The sequence below is a fragment of the Carassius carassius genome, chromosome 23, assembly GCF_963082965.1.
Source record: "Carassius carassius chromosome 23, fCarCar2.1, whole genome shotgun sequence".
NCBI classification, from domain to species: domain Eukaryota; kingdom Metazoa; phylum Chordata; class Actinopteri; order Cypriniformes; family Cyprinidae; genus Carassius; species Carassius carassius.
The window spans coordinates 9,124,859-9,152,452 of NC_081777.1; the positions used below are offsets into that span (position 1 = coordinate 9,124,859).

Here is a 27,594-nt window from a genome sequence, read left to right on the forward strand (position 1 = left end):
GTTAATCCTTATTAAAGCTACAAAAGTTATTTAGTCAAGAGCAGCAAGTCATTTTCTCTGTTCCCTTTCTGTTCTTTAACTTTACTGACAGGAAGCTTTATTGGCTGCTGTCCCTTTAAGAGCAGACAGACACGCGGATCTCACCATTTATATACTGTCTATGGATCTCGCCTCATTCTCTCACAACTCTTTTTGTTCATTTTAGACTTTATATAAATCATTTAAGATTGCTCTTATGAGGATAATCGACAAAACTGGCACTTTGGGATGTTTATTGTTAGTTCAAGCACTTAAGAGAACTGGATTCTGGCGCCCTGTCAATGCATTGTGTGTGTGTGTGTGTGTACGTGTGTATGTGTCACATAAGGGCATTCACAGACAGCGCATTCTCTTTTGTCTTGCCACGCTTGAAATGTTTAAAAGCATTTAAATGAATAAGAGCGTGATCATATAATGTAAAGCTAGCCAACGGGTGGCAGAAAATACGGATGCTGCGTTAATTGCGTTAAATATTTTGACACGTTACACCAGACAAAAATTAATCGCATGCGTTAACGCATTAACGTTGACAGCACTAATATATATATATTATATTTATATATATATATTTGGAACCACAACTGTATCTGAGGAACTACATTGTTTGGTGGAAGAATACGGTTTTTATTTAAATGATTACACTTTATTTGCTCTGTTTTATTCTGTGTAACCTTACTACGTACAGTCGTGGCCAAAAATATTGGCACCCTTGGTAAATATGATCAAAGAAGGCTGTGAAAATTCATCTGCATTGTTAATCCTTTTGATCTTTTATTTAAAAAATTCACAAAAATGTATCCTTTCATTGGATAATAAGAATTTAAAATATCATTATGAAATAAAGGTTTTTCTAAAATACTCTTTGGACCCAATTATTGGCACCCCTAGAAATTCTTCTGAGTAAAATATCTCTGAAGTATATTCCCATTCATATTCACAATTTTGAGCACTCCAGCATGATTATAAACATGTAATCATCCAGCCATGGCTTCCTGTTTCACAGAAATATAAAGAGCAGGGAAAACAAAGCCCAAATTCCCTTAATCATCCATCAAAATTAGAAAAACCAAAGAATAAATTTCTGATATGCAGCAAAAGATAATTGAGCTTCACAAATTAGTGAAGTGGCTTTAAGAAAAGAGCTAGAGCAGTAAAAATTCCCATTTCCACCATCAGGGCAATAATTAAGAATTTCCAATCAACATAAAATGTTAGGAAACTGCCTGGAGGAGGACGTGTGTCTATATCGTCCTAATGCATGGTGAGAAGGAGAGTTTGAGTGGCCAAAGACTTTCCAAGGATCACAACTGGAGAATTGCATAAAATAGTTGAGTCTCAGATCCAGAAAACCTTTAAAAATAATTGACAAACAGAACCTACATCACCACATGTTGTTTGGGAGGGTTTTCAAGAAAAATTATCCTAGCTCATCCAAAAACAAACTTAGGCATATTAAGTTATCAGACATGACTGGAACTTCAAACAGGACTGGCTTCTATGGTGAGATGGAACTAAAAAATGAGCTTTTTAGCAGCAATCACTCAAGATGGGTTTGGTGAACACAGAGATAAAAAAAGCACCCCATGTGTACAATGAAATATATTGCTGTATTTTTGATGTTGTGGGCCTATATTTCTGCTGGAGGTCCTGGACATCTTGTTTAGATACATGGCATCATGGATTCCATCAAATACCAACAGATAAAAAATTAGTAAGTGACTGTTAAAAATCTTATAATGGGCCATGTTTGTATCTTCCAACCATACAATAATTCCAACACAAACCTCAAAAACAACACAGAAATGGGTCACTAGGCACAAAACCAAACTTCTGCTATGGCCATTCCAGTCCTCTGACCTGAACCCTATAGAAAATGAGAGGAGTGAACTGAAGAGAAGAAGCACCAACATGGAGCTGGGAATCTAAAGGGTCTGGAGTGATTCTGGATGAAGGATTGGTCTCTGATCTCTTGTCAGGTGTTCTCTTACCTCATCAGGCATTATGGGAGAAAACTTAGACCTGTTAAACTGGCAAATGGAGGTTTCAAAAAGTATTGAATAAAAGGGGGCCATTAATTGTGGCCAATGTGTATTAGAAAAAAACCTTTATTTCACAATGATATTTCCCCCCATTTTACATTCTTATTATCCAATGAAAGGATACATTTTTTAATAAAAGATCAAAAGGATTGGGGCTTATTGCTTCATTGTATTTTTCTTACACCTTAAGTATGTTTCCATACCCTAATCATTATCTTCAACATGTTTTATATGTATATATATATATATATATATATATATATATATATATGTGTGTGTGTGTGTATGTGTGTGTGTGTGTGTGTGTGAGTGTGTGTTTGTTTATATACAGGAATGTATTTATTAATTCACAAATATTATATCTTTTAGGCAGGTTGTACAAAACATTTCTGTATGTTGGCCACACATTGTAATTTTTATTTGGCATACACACATTTTTTTTAAATATTTATAACATTTGAACAAAACTGCTTTGCTACTTTTAATAATAACAAAAGTTTATTCCAAACTACATTTAAAGAATTTCATCCTCATAATGAGGCTTTTTCTGCATTAATTTCCTCACCTCCATGTTGTTCCAATCATGCAAGACTTCTTTGGAACACAAAAGAAGATATTTTGAAGAATGTTGGGATACAAAATCCATTGATTTTCATCTTTTGCATTGGTCATGCAATGTCAACCAAGCAGATGTCATGTATTTTTCTCCAATGTGTACCAAGTATGTTGTATCTGACATAAAATCTACAGCTTGTGTGTGAATGCATCATTATAAATGGACCTTAACGGAAGAAATTAAATAATAAAAAAGTCATATAACCTCTTTTAATACGGTTCTTTTTACACAAAGATCAGACTTTTAGCACAGCTTTGTGCATGTGAGAGTGCAATTTCATCCTCTTTTATAAGGATCTGGTGATTCTGCAAAAAGTTGTTTCCATGAGATCTTTAAGCAGCAGCCTGTGGCAGAATTCCATGATACTAGCGAAGAGAACAGGCTATTCCCTGCATCAATGTGAGTTTTATCCAGAGAACATGAGCACACACAAAGACCTTCATGTTCTCAGGGTTGCCTAGGAAATTGTGAATATGACTTCTTGGATTTAGTGACCTTTGAGAGAGGATAGAAAAATCTCATGCTGACTGCAGACTGCCAAATAAAACATTTAGACATGACATCATAGCAGTTAATAATACTTTGATTGTCTAATCGAATGCATCACAATAACCAAGAGAAACACTTCAAGACTAAACTGCATCAAAGAAACAGTTAATCCAAAAAGTTTCTCACCCTCATGTTGTTTCAAATGCTTTGTTTCTTCTGTGGAACATGTAGGATATTATTAATAAAGTCAAATAATCAAGTCAAGTCAGTGTGGAGGTAGCATAAAATAATCATATTTTTACTGAAATCTGAGAGGTTCCTGTCCCTCCTTTGAATGTCAAACATAGAAGATCCAAAGAGGTCGTAAAGACAAGTAACAGTGAAATGAATCCATATGAATTCAGCAGTTGAATCAAAGTCTTGTGAAGAGAAACAATTTGCTTTACTTAATAAAGGCAATACCTCATTGGTTCTTGTTTCCCACACATGTGTATTTGATGTTCTGTGTTTATCAAACGTGACATGCTGTAAATAAAAGGCTAAATTAAATCTATTCATCATATAAAGTGATCATAGCTTTTCAGTGATCATAAGACATTAAACCAGTCGATTCACATGGATTCATTTAACGGTTCCTTTTATGACCTTTTTGGCTCTTCTAAGCTTTATGGGTTTGAAACAACACATAGGTGAGTAAATGATTCAAAATGTTAATTTTTGGGTGAACTATCCCTTTAACCATTATAAATAAACAGGCTATATTGCATAATATATATATATATATATATATTTAAAATACTTTTGCAATTTAATGTAGGTAGCATGGTTTTGTTTAGTAGTCAACACATATTATGTGCTGACTACTAAACAAAACCATGCTACCTACATTAAATTGCAAAAGTATTTAAAAAATAACCCTTTGTCAAGCTTACTGTACATGTAAGCTTGAATCAAAATAAATGCGCTGTGCTCTAGCAGCTCTCTAAAGGACCATGCATTTACAATAAGACAGCTGCATCATGGGGGAAGGGTGGGCCTCCCTCCTTCTCTCTCTCTCTCTTCAGTAAAAGCATCCAACCATTCGTCATCCGAGACATCATTATGACTACATATGTGATGATGTCATGTTTCGGCTGCTACGCAACAATATTCTGATAGATTTTTTTCCCAAGGAGACACGCCTTGATGTGTGCAGACCGGCCTACAGGCCGCAGCAGGGGACTATGCTGGAAGACGCATGGATGCAGGCTGATGGTAGAGATGCTTGCATCAGCACCAGAGATGGTCGCATCATCCCATGCAGACAATGATGCTTGCATCAGCACCGCCGCGTCCCACTGGCTCTCTGCGGTCAGCCATCAACTACAACTGTGACCCATATCAATGCATCCCAGGCCTTTGAAAACCTCTGCTTGCATATCCAAAACTACGAATCTTTGTTGTTTTCAAGGGTGCTGAAGGTATCTGCTTATCAACAGTCTATCTAATACTGTACATAAAATCTTTGCATGCATCACCTTTAATAAAAAATAACAAGCAATGCATGTGGTTTCATGCTCATTTCATTGTATTTTTTATAAATGCTGTGTTTTTATGCTGCTTTCCAAGGTTGCCAATTTAAAGGAAAAACCATGTGGTAATACAGACAAAAGAAAATCTCTAAAACACAACATCTTGATATAAAATTAAACAATATGTTTTTCATCTGCATAAGGCATGCGTGATGAATTACTTCATTCAAATAATCAGGGCAATAAACACAACATGCCCTATGTCTCCCAGAAATGCATAATAATGAACAATAATCCAACCTTCAAACGCATGCACGCACTGACATTGCGGTAACACTTCGGCATTGCACTGACATTCGCATATGATCTTCACACTATGAGATGCCGAGTATGTTTACCTTTGTGTATAATTCAGACGCAGCCATGATGATGGTCGCACAATGTTCCTGCAATCACAGTCAGCTGAACGTCCGATCAGTCCCGAACATTCAAAGCTCTCCTGTAGATCTCACTCAGTGAAATGCCTTTAGATGGATGTCATGAATCCAAAGGCACCGGCTCATTCCTCATGAATCTGGTCGTGTTTTTGGCGTGTCTCTGCTCGTTCTGGGTGCGATCTATGCAGAGAATGACTGAATGAGTCAATGAAAACGCGCTTGCCATGACCGAGAAAAAAAAAATGACGCAAGAGTGCGCTCTGGTGGACAACACTGGACCACCATACACTGGCATCCAACCAGTTATCTCTATCTATCAGTCTATTTATCTACAAACAATAATAAAACTAATATACGGCACAGGAATGCTCACTTTACTATTTTTAGCACTATTAGCCTACATTATAATTCACGGAATTTATAACTGCTATTTTAAATTTTAATAGTAGGCCTAAATTATTCAAATTCTAATTTAACTTTTATTTTATTTTTGCATTTACTAGACAAACATGAGAAAAAGAAATAGGCGCAAACCAACCACATTAATAGAGACAATAAAAATATTGGCTATTAGAAAAGTTCACTCAGAGAGTTCTGATACAGTTTACTCACCTTTATGTCATTCCATTGCAACCGCAAATTACTTTGTTTTTATTTTTATTTATTATTATTTTTTTGGCTCTTCTATTTGGTCTTGGCCATGTAGCCTAACAACTTAAGTTGTAATTTGCTATAAAACGCTCTCAAATCTCATTCATGCTTATGCTTTTCATGGCTGCTGCATATGCGTCATATAATGTTTTGAATTGAACTTTTAATAACTGTTTACATATAACAACTGTTTTCAATTTTAATATATTTTAAAATGCATTGTGTATTAATTACATTTAAAAATATTTTAAAATAGAAAACAGCCATTAAAAATTTTAATATTAGTTTTACTGTTTTTTTATTATTATTATTATTATTATTATTATTATTATTATTTAACGGCCTTGAAAAAAAAAGATCCAAACGTATATTATTACACTGTATATTATGTGTCCACTCTGCCCTCTGCTGGTGCGTTTCTCATTCTAAGACACAATAGCGGTAATTTATAAAACACTCTCTGATAAGATTTTGAGTTGTCAGCCCAGATCTTTAAAACCCACATTTTCCAATGTGTTTTCTTAAACTTGTTTACAATCTCTTAACATCTTAACATCTCTGAACCTCACGCTGGCTATATCTGCTATAGAATTCAAATAAGGACACTGGATTATACTGCTGCCAGTGGTTACTCATACTGGAATGTTTACTGTTCCTCTTCACGATGCCTTCTCTGTATGGAAGCCCGTTTCTGTCACTAAATAAAAAAGAAAAACAAGGTAATTGCGACTTTTTATCTCACAATTCTGACTTTTTTCTCAGAAATGTGAGTCATAAAACCAGAATTGTGAGATATAACCCGCAATTCGGAATTCTTTTCTTTCTTCTCGAAATTCCGAGATTTTCTTTTTAAACTAAAAACTTATATTTAAAAAAAGTTTCTTTATAACTCGCAATTGCGTGTTATAAAGTCAGAATTACAAGAACTCGCAATTCTGCGAAAAATTCGCAATTACCTTGTTTTATTTTTTATTCAGTGGCGGAAACGGGCTTCCATACACATTTCCTCAAAACCCACCAACACATATTAAATTAAATAACAAGACTTGGGCAGAAGTTTCTTGCACATTTGTTTACTAAAAGGCAAAATTTATTATAAACAGTATTTTGTGGTAACACTCAATAAGGTTCCATTTGCTACCATTAGTTCCCTAATTCAGTTAATATTAACAATGAAAAATACTTCAAGAGCATTTATTAACCTTAAAGTTACTTCAACATTTGTCATACAAGACATCAACATTAAAAGTTGGATCTCTTAATATTATTTAATGGACCTGAGCGAACATGAATTGCAGAATTTATATTATCTAACACTAACAAACAAATACATTGGTTATTAAGTTTACTTTAGTTAATGCACTACTAACGAGACCTTATAGTAGTGTTGCCATATTTGTAATTGAATATGCACTTATTTTTGGGGTTATTTGAGATATGTTAATAAACAAATAGGCCTAGATAATGTCACATACAAAATAGACACAAAAGCACAGAAGGTTTGCAAAACTATTTTATTTACAAGTCAAAATGGCTCAAAAGCGGCCACAGTTTATGCTCATGCGAACCGTGGACAGTTTACTGTAGTGCGAAAATGTGGTGTGAGAAGCCGACTGTATCTCTCCTCTGCATAGAAGACAACGTACAGAAGATCACATGGAGTTTATTATACACCAGAAAGTGGAGAAGCATCCTCACTGCCTGGAGTCTACCACCAGACACAAATGATGTGTGATATTATAGAACTGCTTGCCAATCTGTGCATTGGCACTACATCTTTATAAGGCTTTAAGCTCTATGGTACAAGGCAAGATGACAGCAGTCTCAGAGATCTGCATTTCATGCTATCAAACATGACTAACCAAGTGTCCTCCAATTAAAGCTGAAACATGACAAAAAAAAAAGAAGCGTTCTCATGAAAGAAACGGTGCAGATCAACCACATTATTAGAAGTTACTTTCAATTCATTATCGATTCAAGCACTTAACTCCATGATTAATGGAAAAGCTCACCCCGAAAAGAAAATTCTGGCACAGTTTACTCATTCCAGCCACACATGACTTTCTTTAGATCTCAGTCTTCTGACGCTATATGTGCTAACTTAAGTTGTAATTTGCTAAAAATTCTCCCAAAACTCATTTACGCTTATGCATATTCAAACCTACATGTTATGGTGCTTTTGCATAAGCGTTAAATGCAACTGCAACAATTACTCGTGACTGATTTTAATTTGTCATTTGAAGGTTTTGAATTAAGTGTAAGTACTACTGACACTTCAAAACAAAAACACAAAGTTAACATATGGCTTCAGAACTCAAGATACACAGTTGTCAAATATCAATTGTTGACCTAGTTACATCACACTTTTTGTCCATTAAAACTGAATAATGCTGGAATTCACACTCGTTTTCTTTAACCAGTAACAGTAATGCCTACTCTGATTTGATTGGCCATCCAAGTCATTATGACACTGATGAGCACTATTCAGCTCAGATAAGAAAGTCTGATAGCTTGGCATTGTACAACATCAACTATTATTAGGCAACTTTTATAATACACCTCGAATAGGTCCGCATCTGGTGGACCTCAATGGTTGTTAGAACTACAGATTGAATCTGTGCGGACAACTTATAGTACAGTTGCTTTGTAATTACTGGAGCTCTACTTTAATTTCCCTTTACAGACTTTCTTTGTTTGAAGACAAAAACAAAAAAAACAGCTTTGACATTCCACTAAACTTCTCCTTTGCGCTCAACAGAGGAAACAAAGTCCTACGCATTGATTAAATGACAGAATTTTCATTTTTGGGTGACCTAGTCCTCTTAAGCAGTGGGTAATTCAGGAATGATTACAATTAAGATGCAAAACATCTCCTAAAACGCTGTTTGCCCTCACTCACTAGCAAATATGTACACTTTCAACTACATACTACGACACATTAAAATATCAGAAGTCTTCTGAGAACTTCACCCCCTTTGGAGCCACGACCCAATCCATCTCACAGTGCGGCAGTACAGCTCTGTAACATCTGCAACCCTTGAATATTCAGTGTATTTTCAGAAGACAGGTAACGATAAAGGATGAGGGGGGGAATGCAGGATCGGAGATAAATGAGGAAGAGACAGGAAGTGGGAGTGTGGAGTGAAGGACAGCAGCAGGTATCAGCCAGCCAGTTTGCTGGCCACCAGAGAGGGTTTCCTCTGTGGCAGGTCCTGAGGAGTGGGGATGTGGTCTCCGGTGATCTCGGTCTTCTCTGTCTGCGCTGCTGGAAGCTGCTTGTTCTTGATCTTGGCCTTCGCCATGTTGTAGTCACCCGAGTCAAAGTACTTTGGCTAGGAAAGGAAGCAGTTCAGAAGAACTTGTTGGCATGAGTAAATTATAGCACAGTAAATGTGTTCAATCTGTTCCAAAGCAAACATCTTGTCTGACTATTTATATACATGAGTATATTTGAGCCACTGAATGGGAATGAAAAAATGTAAAACAAAAACAACACTGCCAAATATTAAATAATATGAAATAGCAAATACAAATATATCTTATTAAATAGTTTCTTAATACGCGTTTAAACCCTCGATCCAACAAGTTGAATGTTTTGATGTCCATGTTCTTGTTCAGAGAATGACAGTGGTTGTAGCATTTCTATCATAAAGAAGTGGCTAAATATAAGATTAAGTGGACATTTTAATTGTTTAGTTAACATTAAACGAAGATCAGATAGCACTGTCAAGTGTTAAAACTCTCAGCATTTGATAATACATTAAGTACATAACTTATAATTATCTTATTTTATTGTATTATGTATTTTAACAGTTTTGTTCAATAAAACCATATGATTATTTGTCTTGAACCAATTATTATTGCCTCATTGCTATTAAATGTGTCATTTTAATGTACATTGTTTGCTTAGGTCTATTTTTATTACCACAAACAATTATCTGATTACTCGATTGCCAAAATAATCATTAGTGACATCCTTAATATTATTACTATTTATTAAAATAACATTTCTGTTTTGCACTAGTCAACATTTGAAGTGGATCGAAACCTTTCATTAAAGTTGACCAAAATGTATTCTTGTATTAGGACACCTTTTAAACTTTTTTGATCCACTTCCAATGTTGACTAGTGTAATTTAATTTAAGGAAGACCAGGATTGAGAGCTGCTGATTTGCAGTGACTTGCTGCCACCTACTGGTGGTTTTAATTACACATTTAAAGTATATTTTTATTACTTTAAGGGTTAGTTCACCCAAATAGCAAAATTTTGTCATTAATAACTTACCCTCATGTCGTTCCAAACCCGTAAGACCCTCCGTTTATCTTCGGAACACAGTTTAAGATATTTTAGATTTAGTCAAAGAGCTCTCAGTCCCTCCATTGAAAATGTGTGTATGGTCTACTGTCCATGTACAGAAAGGTAAGAAAAACATCAAAGTAGTCAGATGGTCAGTTTGAATTTTTTGAAGCATCGAAAATACATTTTGGTCTAAAAATAGCAAAAACTATGACTTTATTCAGCATTGTCTTCTCTTCCGTGTCTGTTGTGAGAGAGTTCAAAACAAAGCAGTTTGTCATATCTGGTTCGCGAACGAATCATTCGATGTAACCGGATCTTTTTAAACCAGTTCACCAAATCCAACTGAAGTGTTTGAAATGGTTCTCGTCTCCAGTAAGCATTAATCCACAAATGACTTAAGCTGTAAACTTTTTTAATGTGCCTGACACTCCCTCTCAGTTCAAACAAACCAATATCCCGGAGTAATTAATGTACTCAAACAGTACACTGACTGAACTGCTGTGAAGAGAGAACTGAAGATGAACACAGAGTCGAGCCAGATAATGAACAAAAGACTGACTCGTTCTCGAGTCAAGAACCGTTTCTATCAGACGCGTCCGATTCGAGAACCGAGGAGCTGTGAAGCAGACTGACACACAGAGCGTCTGAATCGAACTGAATATTTTGGTGATTGATTCTGAACTGATTCTGTGCTAGTGTTATGAGCGCGAGTAAACCGAAGGCTTGAATCAAGGGCAATCATCGCCAATGACGTCATTACGTTGAGCGCAAAAGAACCGGTGAACCATTTTTTTCAATCGGTTTATTGAATCGAAGTGTCCGAAAGAAGTACTGGTGATCCGAAAACCGATGCAACCGGTTCTTGACTCGTGAACGAGTCAATCTTTTGTTCATTATCTGGCTCGACTCTGTGTTCATCTTCAGTTCTCTCTTCACAGCAGTTCAGTCAGTGTACTGTTTGAGTACATGAATTACTCCGGGATATTGGTTTGTTTGAACTTAGAGGGAGTGTCAGGCACATTAAAACAATTTACAGCTTAAGTCATTTGTGGATTAATGCGTATTGGAGACGCGAACCGTTTCAAACGAATCAGTTTGGTTTGGTGAACTGGTTCAAAAAGATCCTGTTACATCTAATGATTCGTTCGCGAACCAGATATGACAAACTGCTTTGTTTTGAACTGTCTTACAACAGACACGGAAGAGAAGACAATGCTGAATAAAGTCGTAGTTTTTGCTAGTTTTGGACCAAAATGTATTTTCGATGCTTCCAAAAATTCTAACTGACCCTCTGATGTCACATGGACTACTTTGATGATGTTTTTCTTACCTTTCTGGACATGGACAGTATACCGTTCACACAGCTTCAATGGAGGGACTGAGAGCTCTCGGACTAAACCCTTTAAATAATCTAAAATATCAGTATTCAACGTTTAGTTTAATATATCAAAATATTATTTGTGCATTTGTAACTGCAGGTTAAATGTATTCATGTTCTGCATTAAACTGTGTGTAAACACATCTAAATGTCACTTAAGAAGCAGCTTCTGTGTTTCCTCTGTATTGCAAATAATAATTTTGCTGATACTGATTTAATTTGCTTTGTAAAATATCTTATTATTAGAATTCACTGATTAAAAGTAAGGATTTGACTCAAAAGATAATGTACACTTTCTAATAAAAAGAAAAGGCTTTAAATAACCTTTATATAACCTGCGTACGTGCGTACCTGCATCTCTACCTTGACTCCTCCCCGAAATCACCATATATGGAGCTTACAACGCCTAGTTTTACTATGCATAACCTCATCTACATATCATTTCCATGCGAATTCCCATGCACGTGACACCATGTTTAAAACAGAAACAGTATGGAAATAGTATCCTCGCTATTTTTAGAATAAATATATGAAAATATCCATAAAAACTAAATGGTAAAAGTAGTTCTCATATATGTTTTAGTAGTTATCTCATTCTTTTACACTGGCCAAATATTATTTCAATTGTTTTAAACAATTCAAATCAAATTACATTTATGCAGTTTTGCTGATAAGATAAACATATTTTAGCTATTTTAGTGGAAACAGATAAGCCTATATTTATTGCAGTGTATTGTCTGATTTGGCGCGTCACTGACAAAGTATTTTAAAAATAAACATGCAAATTTGACTGTTTCCTCCTAGTTTTATCCTTCAAATATAGTGGTACTTTTCATAATGTTGTAGAGATGACTTTACACGACATTAACACCTCCATGCAGCTGTGGTTGTACAGTAATCAAGCAGTGTCCGCCATAATATCGCAGTAAGTGCACATCATCGATCATTGTTCTCGCTAAAATATTTCTCATAACATGTGATCTGTAGTTTAGTTTAAAGATTAATTATTGTGCACCTACAGTACTCCTCGCTGTCATTAAAAAATAATGTCACAGGAAAATTATGTTTATCGTTAATGAAATTATATAATTGTTGTTTGTAAAATTATGTAATTTCAGTGTTAATCTCCTTTAATGATAATAATAAATAATAAACCACGATATGTGCGTGGAAAATTGCGTATGGATCTATTATGCCCATTTTGTGCATACGCAACATTTATAAATGAGACCCCAGAACTCGTGTCTGTTGTCTCACAATACTAATGCCATCTGTGGCTCATGACTCAGTCACATGATGCTGTGATGAAGCCCTGTGATCTGTATCTCCTCTTCTAACACAGTTATTCATCCTACCAATATGAGTGGTAAGAAAGAGAGTGTGTGAATGAATCTCACCCCCTTCTGCAGTCTTTTTCTGAGCAGATCGGATCCTCCGGGTTTATTACCTAAGTGAGGGTATTTGGCCTTCAGTTTGGCTTCCTCCAGTTTCTCTGGATAGACCTTATTCTCCTCCTCCTGAGAGAAAACATTCACATCACACACAAATTAATGTCACACATTTGAGCCATACCGGCACCATTTAAATTGAAAATCTCTCAAAAGATTAACAAAAGGATGTTTTCCCAAAAGTCTCTGAAATAAAAAAGCAGAGATGGTCTTATTACGAGGAGACACCAACCTAGGCAGCTCTTAAATTGGAGAAAGCATAATGTTCAACATGGACCACGTGCGCCTTAAAGGGTTAGTTCACCCGAGATTGAAAATTTGTCCATATTCTACGCACACTAGCTACTCACACTCCTAGCTGTATGTGACTTTCCTCTTTCAGAATAATCCAATGGAAGTTATATTAAAAATTGTCCTTGCTCTTCCATGCCTTTTAGTGGGGTAAGCGGGTGTTTGTAGTCAACTGTTCAGAATACGTGAAATAAAGTGTGCATATCTGATGTGCAGGCAGAAGATTGAAGACGTATGCATCGCACACGCACCTCTGGGAAATGTAGGAGCAAAGGAAACAAAGTTTCCGTACTTTAGCAAAGGAAAACCAAATCTTGTCTTATTTCGAAATCATCCGATGTTTTTCTTTACAAATGCTTGTTTAGTGCTTCTAATTTGTGATCAGCATTTTGTTTTGTTCATTTGTCCGGTAGGGATATGTTGGTATAAAATTTTCATTTTGCAATTAATTGCTAATGCTTTTATCACGGTATGTGGTATTATCACAGTATTGCAATTAAGTAAAAAAAAAAACAGGCATAATACAGTATAACAGGTTTAATAACTTTTTTCTGATAACAAAAATAACGGTGCAATAAAGCAATACAGAAGAATATATGAAGTTAAAAGTTTTACACAGATTAAAGTGCAAAAGAACTAAAAAGACCAACAGGTATCACTTTACAATAAGATCTCATTAGTTAACCTTAGTTAATGCATTGACATTCACATTGAGAAATAGTTACATTTGCTACAGAAGTTATTGATCTTTGTAAAAAAAAAAGAGAGAGAGCGAGCGCGCACGAGAGAGCGCGAGAGAGAGAGAGTCTTCATGCTAGGGATGGGCGTTTTCCACAAATATCACATTCGAATATTTGAGCTCACAAAAAACGAATATTCGAATATTCATTTATTTAAATTAAGTTTAATGAGTCAGACGTTATTTTTCAGCAACATTTGTTTTCGTCATTTTGAACAAGCTTACAATAAGCTTGAACATTACACATCGTGTTTTGTAGCTGAAAACCTTTAACAATGCGTGCAAACAAACAAAAGTACAGATTAAAAGCAAAAAAAAAAAAAAGTGAACAAAGAAAAAACGTAAAGCAGCCTGCAGCAATTAGGCTATTGTACAGAATGTAGCTTACACTTAACTTGTAAACTGTCAGCAAATCTTTTTTGCTTTTTTTCTATTGTTTCAAATGTTCTTGTTAAGAAATACGGGCATGTAAACATGATCGGGGGAAAGTCGGCTCCTTAGTCTGTTAACAATAAGGCCGGCCGTGGAGAAAACGCGCTCTGATGATACAGACGTTGTCGGGACTCACAAATAACGGATTGCTAAGCGAATCAGTTTTGTGAAGCGCTTCGTGTTTTCGTTTACCACTGAATGGGATCCTCATCCAGTGGAATACATGGCTCCAGCAAGAACTGTTCCCACTCGTCTCGGCTGGACTCTCTGTAATCATCGCTGGAGAACTGGCTCAGCCTTTTCCGACGAGTGGGCATTGCATATTCTTCATCGTGGCGACTGCATCCGCACCACTCGCATCAAGGAAAATGTTCTGATAATGTTCAAAAAAGTTTTTTTTTTCTTACTTCTCTCATGTTTTCATCGAGAAACCTGAGATGTTTGTGCCGAGGGTCTAGGGCAGACGCGAGAAGAGGAGTTTTCACTGCATTCTCCAAGTTAGCAGTGTTTATTCGTTGCTTGAGAGATGCTGCAACAATGTTCTTGGATCACTTTCTGTGATTCTCCACGGCATATTTGAAGTACTGTAGAAGACCGCAGTTCTTTTAGGGGGCGTTCACATATCGCGTCTTTTGCATGCTCAAGTTCGTTATTTCCAATGTATTTCTCATAATGGAAGCGACGCGGTCGCGATGCGCACGCAGTGCGACGCGGTCCCGTTTTTTCCAGGCGCGTCCGCACAGCATCGAGTTAAAAACATCTCAACTTTCAGAATGCTACAAGCGCACCGCAGGTCATGTGACAAGAACTAAACATTCAGCTTCATCCTTTCCTGTAACAACGTTGAAAGCTCAGCCAAGATGAAGGAACAGCTGATCATAGCTGTATATGGATTGCCATTTTGAAATAAATTTAGTAGCAGAGCTACTGAAAGCGATTTTTTTTGTGCTGCAAATCCATTTATCCTTTGCTGAAATTTCCGTCTTCATGGAGAGAACGCGTCGCCTCAGGAGCGCTTCTGCCCGAGCGCTTTGGAAAGAAGGAGAAAGCGGTGCGCATAGCCTTTTCCACGCCTTATTAGGCGCGATATGTGAATGGCCCCTTAATCATTCATTAATTATTTTTTGCTTGCATACACCTTCAAATATGCCGTGGAGAATCACAGAAAGTGACCAAATTAGGTTTTATTGTGAACTTTTTTTTTTTTTTTTTTTGCGAAATTCGAATATCATTTTTATTTATCGAATAATTAGAGCAGAACGAATATTCGAATGTTCGACTATCCGTGCACATCCCTACTTCAAACAACACGAGCGCTGTCTTGCTCTCTCTCCTTTGCGCATATTAATCAATTGACACGATGGTGTCGATGTTTAAATCATTTAAAATGAGAATGGCAGTGTGCTCACCCCATTTTTGTTTGTAAGAAAAAAATTGATTAGATTTCAAATCGCAATATACGGTAGATCGCAGAAAAATAAAATATCGCAATGTCATTTTTTCCCAATATCATGCAGCCCTAGTTGGCGCTGTCAGAAACAATTAACTACTCGAGCATGCATTAACCATAATGCGTACAAAGAGTTTGCAAGTACGACGTGAATTTTAGGATTACAATATTGCGTGTAGCTGTTACTTTCTATGACCTTATCTATGTTGCATGTAAAATGTGTAAATAGGGGTGTGCCTGAAGCCGAATACCTTATTCCGAATGGCACGGATAATGGCTTCAAAAATGAATAACAGACAATGAATAATTCTGCTTGAATACCTGGCTGAAGCTGGCACAGTCCGGAGTTTGCTAGATAACAGGCGAGTCAGGGGATCAACGCAATATTATACAGAGACCTCTAAAGTCACGAGTGTGAAGTGAATCAAATGTAAACTTTATGAGTGAAAAGAGCGCAAATCAAACACCGCATTGCTGTTGCCTCTCCGTGCATCTCTCAGAAATCAGAGCTTGGCAAGAGTAAGATCACCTATAATAATACATCATACATGTTCTATTATTTGTATATATTTAAAAGGCAATGCTTTAGATACGAATGAATGGATTAAGCACAGCACGCTCACCAATCAAACAGCCGCGCTGCGCATCTCAGTCTCTCAAAAACCAGTTCTCTCGAGAGAGCAGGCTAATAATCAACTTAGATATGGATACATTTTCTACTTGTCCTACATGTTTGCATCATTATCTTTTGCTGGTTTCCGCGGCACACGCACATTTGTTTAGTGAAGTTCACTAAACATTAAGACTCGCTTAAAGACTTAATGTAATAAAAATGTGCGCATTGAATTGATTCAGTCGTGTTTAAATGATCACTAAATGTTTGTCATGACATCTCTCTGCTTGTATGATAAATATTATTTTAGAAATTAATAATTATTTTAGTTTAACACGGCATTCTTTTCAGTTCAGTTCAGTGATAGCTATGAAAAAATAGATGGCCATAACGGTCTTATCAAGTACTGTACGACGTTGTATCTGAAAAATGTTGTGATTGTTACATACACAAAATATACAAATACTGGTTACATGAAAATTTAAATATGTAATGTCATAATAGTTTTGACAATTTATATATGTAATTGTTGCATAAGGCTATGAATTAATAAGCATTTATTGACAATTAATGTATTTTCATTTACAGTAGCATGAACCACGAGTAGTCGAGTTACTCAAGTATTTTTTAAATAAAAAAATCGACTAGTAGAAATCAGTAGTCGTGCAACCCCTAGAATTATCTAATGATAACTAATGAAGCCCTAATGTAAAGTGTGACTGAACAATAAAGAATCAAAATACTTTCAAACAATATCTAGGGGCATGTTTAGTCCAGATTAAAATGTAAAAAAAAAAAAAAAAAAAGTCTAAAAATAAATAGCCTATTAAGTCTTTAAATATTTAAATATTTGTATTTATTTTTTATAAATTGTATTTATTTAAATGTATATTTAAGTTTACATTTATGTTCCAACAAACTTGAAAAATTCTACTTGATAAATGCTCCAAAACTTTTATGTAAATGATTGACATATATATATATATATATATATATATATATATATATATATATATATATATATATATATATATATATATATATATATATATATATATATATATATATTACCTGTTTTATATATTTAATACTTGGTCAGTTTATTGATTTTGTTTGGTTAACTTCGGATAGATTTTTTATTTTAATACCGTGCAGTGCACAAAATTAAGATTCGAGAGATGGTTCAAGTCAGTGCTCAATAAATGATGATAAGTTAAGAAATGTTGTGCATCCACTTATTATTAGTGTGACATTTTTGCATGCAAATGAAGGGGAAAACTTCAAGATATCGGCCCTAAAAATCGGCAGCACATATCGGCCATCGGCTGACCCTGACCTCTAAACATCGGCATCGGCTATAGAAAAACCCATATCGGTTGATCTCTAGTTCGAATAGTTCGAATATTCGTGTATTTTTTAGAGGGAATATTCGAACATCATTTTTGAGCAATTTTGACAGCCCTAGCACACAGTTTATTTATTTTTCTCTTCCCAGAACCTAAGGGGGCTCCATAGAAAAAGTTGCTTGTTTTGGGCTTGTTTTCACAGGCCTGGTTGCTTATTTGTCTCGCAAGATCTGGCAACACTGGTCAGAGAGTGAATGTGCTACTCATGCGTGCTTGTTTACATCAAAGCATGTTCCGGTTTCCCAGTCAGCAGAAGTGGGAAAAAAAAGTGTTTATTAAATTTGAAATCTGAATATTTATCTTACAAAAACACATGAATTCGCTACGGGGGGCTTTATTCACCCCCCGGAGCAGTGCGAGGGACGTTTATTACAGATGCGAGCACTTTATTTCACGTCTTCTGACCGGTTGACAACAAACACCCACTTTACCCCATTGAAATGCTTGAAAGAGCAAGGAAAATGTTTAATATAACTTAAATTGGATTATTCTGAAAGAGGAAAGCCACATAAACCTAGGATCCTTCGAGGGTGAGTAGAAGATGAAAAATAATAAAATCAATACACAATGATATTTTACTGTCAAATATGCTGAATATTAGCTGATAGACTGTCAATTAATTAAAGCTGCAGTCCGTAAGTTTTGCCTCTGTCATCATCTCTGTCTGAAACACTGCAATTGCAGCTGTTTGTGGAATTATCCTCCTTGTGTGGGTTGTGCGCCGGCACGGCTCCAGCATGAATGAATCTAATGTTTTGAGGAGTATGTGTGGCAGTCAGTCACCAGTGTGGATATTTACTGTACTTCACATTGCAGATTCTAGCCTACGTCTTGACCTAATCAAAAATTTTCACCGTGTACTGTCATCTGAACAAGTACGTAACAAGTCGGCCACGTTTGTTCTTACCAACTGAGGAAAAAAGCATTACAATAAATCATGCTATATGGTTAGCTCATATCACATCAAACTAGGGCTGCACAATTAATCGCATACGATTGTCATGCGTGTCTTTTCAGTAAAGCTGATTCTGTGATCTTGGCCTTATAGTAGCAAATGTCCATCACCTGCTTTCAAATGGAGCGGCAATTACTACACAGAGATATATTTCACTGACAAGCTACACAATATCACATCATAATCGCAGATGAATCGCATTTGGTTATGAACACGATGATCGTGCAGCCCTATATCAAACCTATTAAAGATTCTTCAAATTAAGAAATTCTTTTAACCCAAAAAGCTAATTATGCTCCCTTTGAACGGGTTGTCTTTAAAATACAAATCTTGTGTAATCCCAGGCTATAAGTATTCAGAAGCACATTTATACCTGCAATATAATTTAATATCATTCACATGTGTTTCATAAACACACAGAATCCTTTCCGGATAACAATCCACCGTCAAAATTATTCTATCTGCTGTGAGAAAAGGCTATAAAATGATCTCTACCTGCAGGATATTCACATGCGATAGCCTAGTAGCCGGGACAACTTCTTTATGTTTTTCTTTATGTTGATATTCAAAACAACAGCTTGTGTCAATATGCTTAATTGTCAAATAATAGCTTATATTTAAATATTATTATTATATTAAATCAATATCTGCCATGGAAAAGTGCTAAAACGTTTCAATTTCACATCATTTCATTTGTAGGACGACATTAACTGGAACTTTTGGGAACATAGGAATTCATTCCTTATTTACAATGGAATCATGGTGCTCTTTTGTTTATTGTATGGTGCTTCAAAAAAAAAAGTCTAAAAATAAATAGCCTATTAAGTCTTTAAATATTTAAATATTTGGCACGGTGATGAACAACACATCAAATCCACAAATCTTTATGGCTATTTAAATATGCTTTAGAAAGTAGAGCAGATTCTTTATTTATGGGGTTTCCAGTGTAATGGCTGCATTTTCTGCAGTTTAGTGCCAGAGACAGTGTTGTCAAGTCCGCGTATAATACGTGACTTTGGGCTTGTTTTTCTGTAAAGTCACTTACAAATATTGGTAGTCGCGGGTCGTGTTTTTTTGGGCTTGTTTCTAAAGTGTAGTTGCTTATTTGGGCTTGTTCCCAGCTCCATAATAAGTAATCAAGCAGATATTTTCTATATGTTATTTAAACGTAGGAGTTCTAGCCTGTTCTCTCTGTCCCTCCCTTTTCCCCATACACACAGGAGACAGCAGAGTTTTTTCCCACCCACATCCTGCTTCTAATTGACTCTGACCCAGATGGCAACGAGTACTCCCCAATCAGAGGCAGAGCAGGGCAATCAGTTTTTTTCTGGTTAGGAAAACGTCGTCAGTGAGTGACGTAAACTTTAAATACATGCACGCGAGTGGCGACTGATGGTGATTGACTGGACTGTAGGAGAGTTTTTATTTTGCAGTAATAAAGAATTTGTGAATTCAGGATGATATTTATTTATGTGCGCAAATTTTAATTATCAGATGTTTACTGTGTATATAATGTACTCGGTACATCAGTCTATATTTGATATCCCATCAGTTTTATAATGTTAAATAATGTTAAAAGGTGGTTTAACTCCCTCTTGTGGTCATTGTCCTGAAGCTCAGGGGGGAGAAAAATAAATAAACTGTACCGTGTGTGCAGTTTTCTAAAACTGCGCACAGTTTACCAATCTGTCCACATGGATTTAAATTGACAATCTGTACCCACAGTTTAAAATCCGTCCCCACGAATTGTAAAACCGTGCACACAGTAGGGCTGTCAACGAATATTCTAAATTCGAATATGTATTCGAATAGTTTTAAAAAAACGAATTTCGAAGGTGAAAATTAATATTCGAATAAAAAACAAAAAGTGGAAAAAAAAGGCCCGCGGTAGTAGGGGCGTGGTTGTCTGCTTTGCGAGTGGGCACGCTAGCGCGCCTGAGGGTTCAGGGACAGGTCACAGCCTCACAGGAGTCGTACTGTGTGGCACAGCATCACTGCTGAAAGTTGACGTGTCTTCATGGAAGATGCCAGAAAGTGCAGAGCCCAACTCGACCGCAGCAGAGAAAATGAGGTAAAATTGTTGACCCGCGAGACAAAGTTGTATGCAAGCTATTTAAGATACAGTTAGCATACCATTCCACTAGCAACATGAGGTCACATCTCAAAAATGTGCACCCAAATGAGCATGGCATAATGTGTGGAACTCCAGCTAAACAGTCACGTCTTGACTCTTGACACTTAACGTTACTTTGCATCGCCCGCCGCAAGCTCTTTGTCTGCAACACGACAAGAGGCCATAACGGATAAAATAATTTCGTTCATTTGTAAGGACATGAGACCGATCAGTATCGCGGATGGGGCACGCCTCGGGGAGTTCTGTCAAGCAATGGATCCGAGGTTTGATTATTTATCGTTTCATGTCAAGGAAAAGTTCCATGTTTACCACAGCACAGCTCGCTCGGAGCATTCAATGTCAGTTCTATATGCTGTAAAACTTCAATTAATATTAGTAATATTTGTTTCAATCACTGAATGAAGCCTGCTATATTTGGGACAGTCGCGACCTTAAATTGCTTGCACAAAAATTTGTTTGTTCATTTAAACCATTATGCGCAGAGAACGTGAGGGTGAGAGAGCGTGAGGTCTGCAGTCTTGGCCATTAGTTGATTTCCTTGTTTTTGTGTAGGTAATACGTTGTCATATATGTTTAAACTTAAATAGACTATCTATACAAGTAGTTATGTCTCTTTGTATTATTTTAGCCTGTTATTGACGTAATGCGCAACCAGATGTTCGCATTAGAGGTCGACCGATATATCGGTCGGCCGATATCCGTGTTTAGTAGCGCCGATTTAAATTCAGGCACGTCGGCGGGCAGCCCCGTGTTATTGGTGCGGTGGAAAGTGCTGCTGCTGCCACTGCATGTGAAGCACCCCAAGCCAAAACTTTTGGAAGATTCAACAGCAGTCCTGGGAGATAAAGGTAGTCAGAGAATTTCACTCTGTAAATGGGGTGGAGAAGTTGGCAGCTCTAACAAACACTGCAGCGTGAAGTTACCAAAGTAAACTGTCTCTGACGTTACTCCGCCCCGCTCACAGACAGCAGCGTGCTCGGAGAGACAGCTGTCCTGGAGCTGCCCAGAACGGTGAATGACATTTGTTCGGAGGCATGGTTTGATGCAGACAATAACCAGTTTTCCATCCAACTCATTTGTATTTAGGGATGTCAATATTCGATAATTTCCATGATCGATCGTCGTTTAAATTAATGATCAATTAATTACTTTAATGCTGCAAAATGTGTCTGCAGCGGTATTATTATTATGTGCAAAAGCCACTTGGAAAAAAAGCTTTCTCACCCGAATTAAAGGGGTTTTAGTCTGAATAAAATGCTAGTAGCAGGACTGTAAAATGAATAGATGTGATTATGATCATTTGATAAAATGAAGAGAGCGCGCCATACGTTGGAGATCATTTTACTTTGTTGACTGTTTCCCGTCAAGGAGACCGCTGAATGCGCCTCTTTAAATGGTTTCGTGGTGCTCGTTGTTGTATTTTAAAACGCATCTGCAATGTTTTCAAATGACACACTATAGTAGTGGTGCAACGGATCATCATTGATCCGTGATCCGTTCGGATCAATATCTTCGGTTCGGCACACACGTGACCCGCGGATTGATTTTTTTTAAAAAAAAAAAGTTGCGCATGTTTAGTCCACACTCAGTGGTCATGGCGAGTGGAGGAACGGAGGAGCTTGAACGGCCCGTGCATTTTGTATTCCCTGTCAGATATAATGATGAGGAAAGAGGTTAGAGTGAAAAGATTGTGCCAGATCTTTATGAACAGGAGAAGAAAAAAGTTGTGGATGAACTATCCCGAGCATCCTCTGTTGCGCTCACGACAGAAGGTTGGATGTCCAGGGGGACGGAGAGCTCTGTGATGATAACTGCTCACTTCATCACAGCACACTGGAAGATGAGAAGTCGGGCTATTATGTTAAAAAGAAGATATTATGTGCACTTTAAGTTGATTTCATATATTTTAATTTAATAATTTAATGTTAATAAAAAAAGACAAAACGTATGTTTATTTGTCTTGGCTTTTTTTTTTTTTTTTTTTGCTGATCCGAAAAATGATCCGATCCATACGAGCGAGCGCGGGTTTGGCTAGATGTATTTGGAGGTTATTGGTCTCGTTCTGCACATATCCAAATGTTTCCATATTCGCAATGTATCTGAATGTTAAACTATAATATTTTTTATTTATTTAATGTAAACTAGACGATAAAGATCATCATCTTCACATGAGCAAAAACGTCCTTGGCATAACAGCAGAGTGGACCGGTATACGGTCTATTTAAACTGACCAGTGTAACCTTTTAAATGTTTGATTGACTGTACTTTATTTTAATAATGAACAGACTGCGATGTAAGTTTGAAATTAGAATGCACTTTACATGTTCTGTGTCATTTATACCAAACACAAATGTTGCTGGTTGCTAGTGTGTTTGCAGCACTACTATTTATTTTTTATATATTTATTTATTTATATTTTTCAGATTTTTATTTTTAAAATTGTATTTATTTAAATGTATATTTAAGTTTACATTTATGTTCCAACAAACTTGAAAAATTCTACTTGATAAATGCTCCAAAACTTTTATGTAAATGATTGACATATATATACATATATATATATATATATATATATATATATATTACCTGTTTTATATATTTAATACTTGGTCAGTTTATTGATTTTGTTTGGTTAACTTCGGATAGATTTTTTATTTTAATACCGTGCAGTGCACAAAATTAAGATTCGAGAGATGGTTCAAGTCAGTGCTCAATAAATGATGATAAGTTAAGAAATGTTGTGCATCCACTTATTATTAGTGTGACATTTTTGCATGCAAATGAAGGGGAAAACTTCAAGATATCGGCCCTAAAAATCGGCAGCACATATCGGCCATCGGCTGACCCTGACCTCTAAACATCGGCATCGGCTATAGAAAAACCCATATCGGTTGATCTCTAGTTCGAATAGTTCGAATATTCGTGTATTTTTTAGAGGGAATATTCGAACATCATTTTTGAGCAATTTTGACAGCCCTAGCACACAGTTTATTTATTTTTCTCTTCCCAGAACCTAAGGGGGCTCCATAGAAAAAGTTGCTTGTTTTGGGCTTGTTTTCACAGGCCTGGTTGCTTATTTGTCTCGCAAGATCTGGCAACACTGGTCAGAGAGTGAATGTGCTACTCATGCGTGCTTGTTTACATCAAAGCATGTTCCGGTTTCCCAGTCAGCAGAAGTGGGAAAAAAAAGTGTTTATTAAATTTGAAATCTGAATATTTATCTTACAAAAACACATGAATTCGCTACGGGGGGCTTTATTCACCCCCCGGAGCAGTGCGAGGGATGTTTATTACAGATGCGAGCACTTTATTTCACGTCTTCTGACCGGTTGACAACAAACACCCACTTTACCCCATTGAAATGCTTGAAAGAGCAAGGAAAATGTTTAATATAACTTAAATTGGATTATTCTGAAAGAGGAAAGCCACATAAACCTAGGATCCTTCGAGGGTGAGTAGAAGATGAAAAATAATAAAATCAATACACAATGATATTTTACTGTCAAATATGCTGAATATTAGCTGATAGACTGTCAATTAATTAAAGCTGCAGTCCGTAAGTTTTGCCTCTGTCATCATCTCTGTCTGAAACACTGCAATTGCAGCTGTTTGTGGAATTATCCTCCTTGTGTGGGTTGTGCGCCGGCACGGCTCCAGCATGAATGAATCTAATGTTTTGAGGAGTATGTGTGGCAGTCAGTCACCAGTGTGGATATTTACTGTACTTCACATTGCAGATTCTAGCCTACGTCTTGACCTAATCAAAAATTTTCACCGTGTACTGTCATCTGAACAAGTACGTAACAAGTCGGCCACGTTTGTTCTTACCAACTGAGGAAAAAAGCATTACAATAAATCATGCTATATGGTTAGCTCATATCACATCAAACTAGGGCTGCACAATTAATCGCATACGATTGTCATGCGTGTCTTTTCAGTAAAGCTGATTCTGTGATCTTGGCCTTATAGTAGCAAATGTCCATCACCTGCTTTCAAATGGAGCGGCAATTACTACACAGAGATATATTTCACTGACAAGCTACACAATATCACATCATAATCGCAGATGAATCGCATTTGGTTATGAACACGATGATCGTGCAGCCCTATATCAAACCTATTAAAGATTCTTCAAATTAAGAAATTCTTTTAACCCAAAAAGCTAATTATGCTCCCTTTGAACGGGTTGTCTTTAAAATACAAATCTTGTGTAATCCCAGGCTATAAGTATTCAGAAGCACATTTATACCTGCAATATAATTTAATATCATTCACATGTGTTTCATAAACACACAGAATCCTTTCCGGATAACAATCCACCGTCAAAATTATTCTATCTGCTGTGAGAAAAGGCTATAAAATGATCTCTACCTGCAGGATATTCACATGCGATAGCCTAGTAGCCGGGACAACTTCTTTATGTTTTTCTTTATGTTGATATTCAAAACAACAGCTTGTGTCAATATGCTTAATTGTCAAATAATAGCTTATATTTAAATATTATTATTATATTACATCAATATCTGCCATGGAAAAGTGCTAAAACGTTTCAATTCCACATCATTTCATTTGTAGGACGACATTAACTGGAACTTTTGGGAACATAGGAATTCATTCCTTATTTACAATGGAATCATGGTGCTCTTTTGTTTATTGTATGGTGCTTCAAAAAATTTTTAGTTCTAAGCTCTTTATGTAAATTCATATGGATCTCCCTCAGCTGATGTAACGTACACAGACTGAGACAAGATGCAGGTTATAAAACACATTAAAAGCTCAGAACATAAAATGCTGTTCAACAGTAAACTTAGCTTCACATGCTAACTGCAAGCTAACAGAATCACAACTCAATCCAGAAATAACACACCAACTGCAGCATTATTATTGATCACATCTCAACATATATATGTCTATTTATCTATCAAATGATTTAAAAAGCTGGTAATGTCAACGATTAGATCAGAATATTGGTATTTAATGGTAGAAGGCCTTTATACATCTGTGGAGATCAGCAGTGCTTTGACAATATTCAAAAACACTAACGAGACAGAACATGAAGCAATCATTAGATCTACCAAGGATATTACAGCATATTTTATGCGAAAATCGCTTTTTTTTTCGATGGGTCTTCGATTCGATCTGACTTACAGTCTGTGTAACGTCACACTGGTAATGTTATATAGCGGATATTTGACTCACTGCAACGGTTTGATTTCATAATCTTCAAATATACTCACTTTCTGCTCTTCCACATTGGTCTCCTCAGGCCTTGTATCCTCCATTTTTCCTAATATAATGGGTCTGTGTTGATTATTAGTTTAGAAATAACAACCTAAAATACTGTTCTGCAGACTATTCTAGTATAGCCCGCCCACGAATGCATTAATCCTACTATGGTGAAGGAGGGGTCATGAATATTAATCACGTAAGGTGACGTGCTCCCAATGTTGTTAAGGTGCAGGCAATGTTTATGAATAATAATTACGTAACGTACAGTTTATTGGACGAGCATACACACGTGGTTTAATTTCGTCCAAAAGCTGAAAAATTAAGGCTGCTTCCTTGACCAGCAGTACTTTTAAGGATTTCAGTTTAGAGTTCTCTTCCGCATTAAACGATAGAATGAGCTGGTCTGTCAAGTCTGCATGGCAGTGTCATGGAGGTTTTTCTCCCCCACGGTCACGACGTTAATAATATAATGTCAAATAATATTTAAAAAATAATTTTGAGCAAAAAAATAATAAAATAAAACTTTATATTAAAAAACTAAACAAATCTATGTCTCACTTCCTTTTAATACACTGTCACTAAATGAAGTGAAAGTGACATTCAGCCAAGTATGGTGCTCTGCATTTAAAGAGTAACTAAACCCTAAACCAACTTTTTTTAGTTAAAGATGTATAAGAATGGGGCTTTATTAGTGCTGTTCATTGATTCGAGTAACTTTTTTGACATATGAGTATAAAGTGTTTTAATTCTACAATATATGGTGTAAAAACGTGTGAGTGCTGCCCTCTTCAGGTTGAACGGTGTCTACTGCAGTTGATTTTTCCTATTGGATGTTGCGGTGGCAAGTGACGTAAGCGGTGGCAGGTGACGTAAGCAGTTTCCAGCTCACCACGCCCCTTGGTACGAGCTACCACGCCCTTGGCAGTATAAAACCATTAAAATCACTGTAGTGAGTCAGGAGCTGGAATTGCGAGTATTGGTAACGAGTCAAGGATAGACTATTATAGCATCTATTTAGCATAGCAATTATATAGTTATTTAGATCTTCAAGTTAGCGTAGATTTATCTGTATTTAGTACAGTGGTCAGGATGGTACAGAGGTGTGTTGCTAGTTGTGACAGCACTGCTGGACTGCATAGTTTACCAGCAGACTTTAAAATTAGGAGCCAGTGGTTGCATGCACTTGGGCTGGAAGACCGCAAGTTCCCGCCTAGAACTCGAGTGTGCAAACTGCATTTTACACGGGATTGCTTCTCCAACGCAATGGTGGTGGAAATGGGCTTCTCCATACAGCTCACGCTGAAAAGCGACGCGGTGAGGGAGTTAAGACCGCAGTTTGAGCCAGCGGCTGGAATTAATATGAACAGACACCTCGACACCCTCCACTTCAGGTGAAAGTGGGGGAGAAAAGTCCTCTACTTCAAATGATCGCTCTGT

At 36.5% G+C, this 27,594-nt stretch overlaps 1 protein-coding gene across 1 annotated transcript; it reads right to left on the minus strand.

Moving 5' to 3' along the window:
- Positions 1 to 7,277: 7,277 nt before the first annotated feature.
- Positions 7,278 to 26,321, minus strand: LOC132101318 (cAMP-regulated phosphoprotein 19-like). The gene is made up of 3 exons (XM_059506185.1): positions 26,166 to 26,321; positions 12,858 to 12,977; positions 7,278 to 9,114 (listed from the first exon to the last, which is right to left on the minus strand). The coding sequence occupies exons 1-3, from the start codon at positions 26,208 to 26,210 to the stop codon at positions 8,944 to 8,946; spliced, it is 336 nt and encodes a 111-aa protein (XP_059362168.1). The 5' UTR covers positions 26,211 to 26,321; the 3' UTR covers positions 7,278 to 8,943.
- Positions 26,322 to 27,594: the final 1,273 nt, after the last annotated feature.

Bases quoted from the DNA above. Each gene is read 5' to 3' on its own strand.
- LOC132101318 (XM_059506185.1), bottom strand. From the start codon at position 26,210: ATGGAGGATACAAGGCCTGAGGAGACCAATGTGGAAGAGCAGAAA. The intron at 12,978-26,165 runs GTGAGTATATTT...GTTTTCTCTCAG, and splicing joins CCAATGTGGAAGAGCAGAAA to GAGGAGGAGAATAAGGTCTA. The intron at 9,115-12,857 runs GTGAGATTCATT...TTCCTTTCCTAG, and splicing joins GAAAAAGACTGCAGAAGGGG to CCAAAGTACTTTGACTCGGG.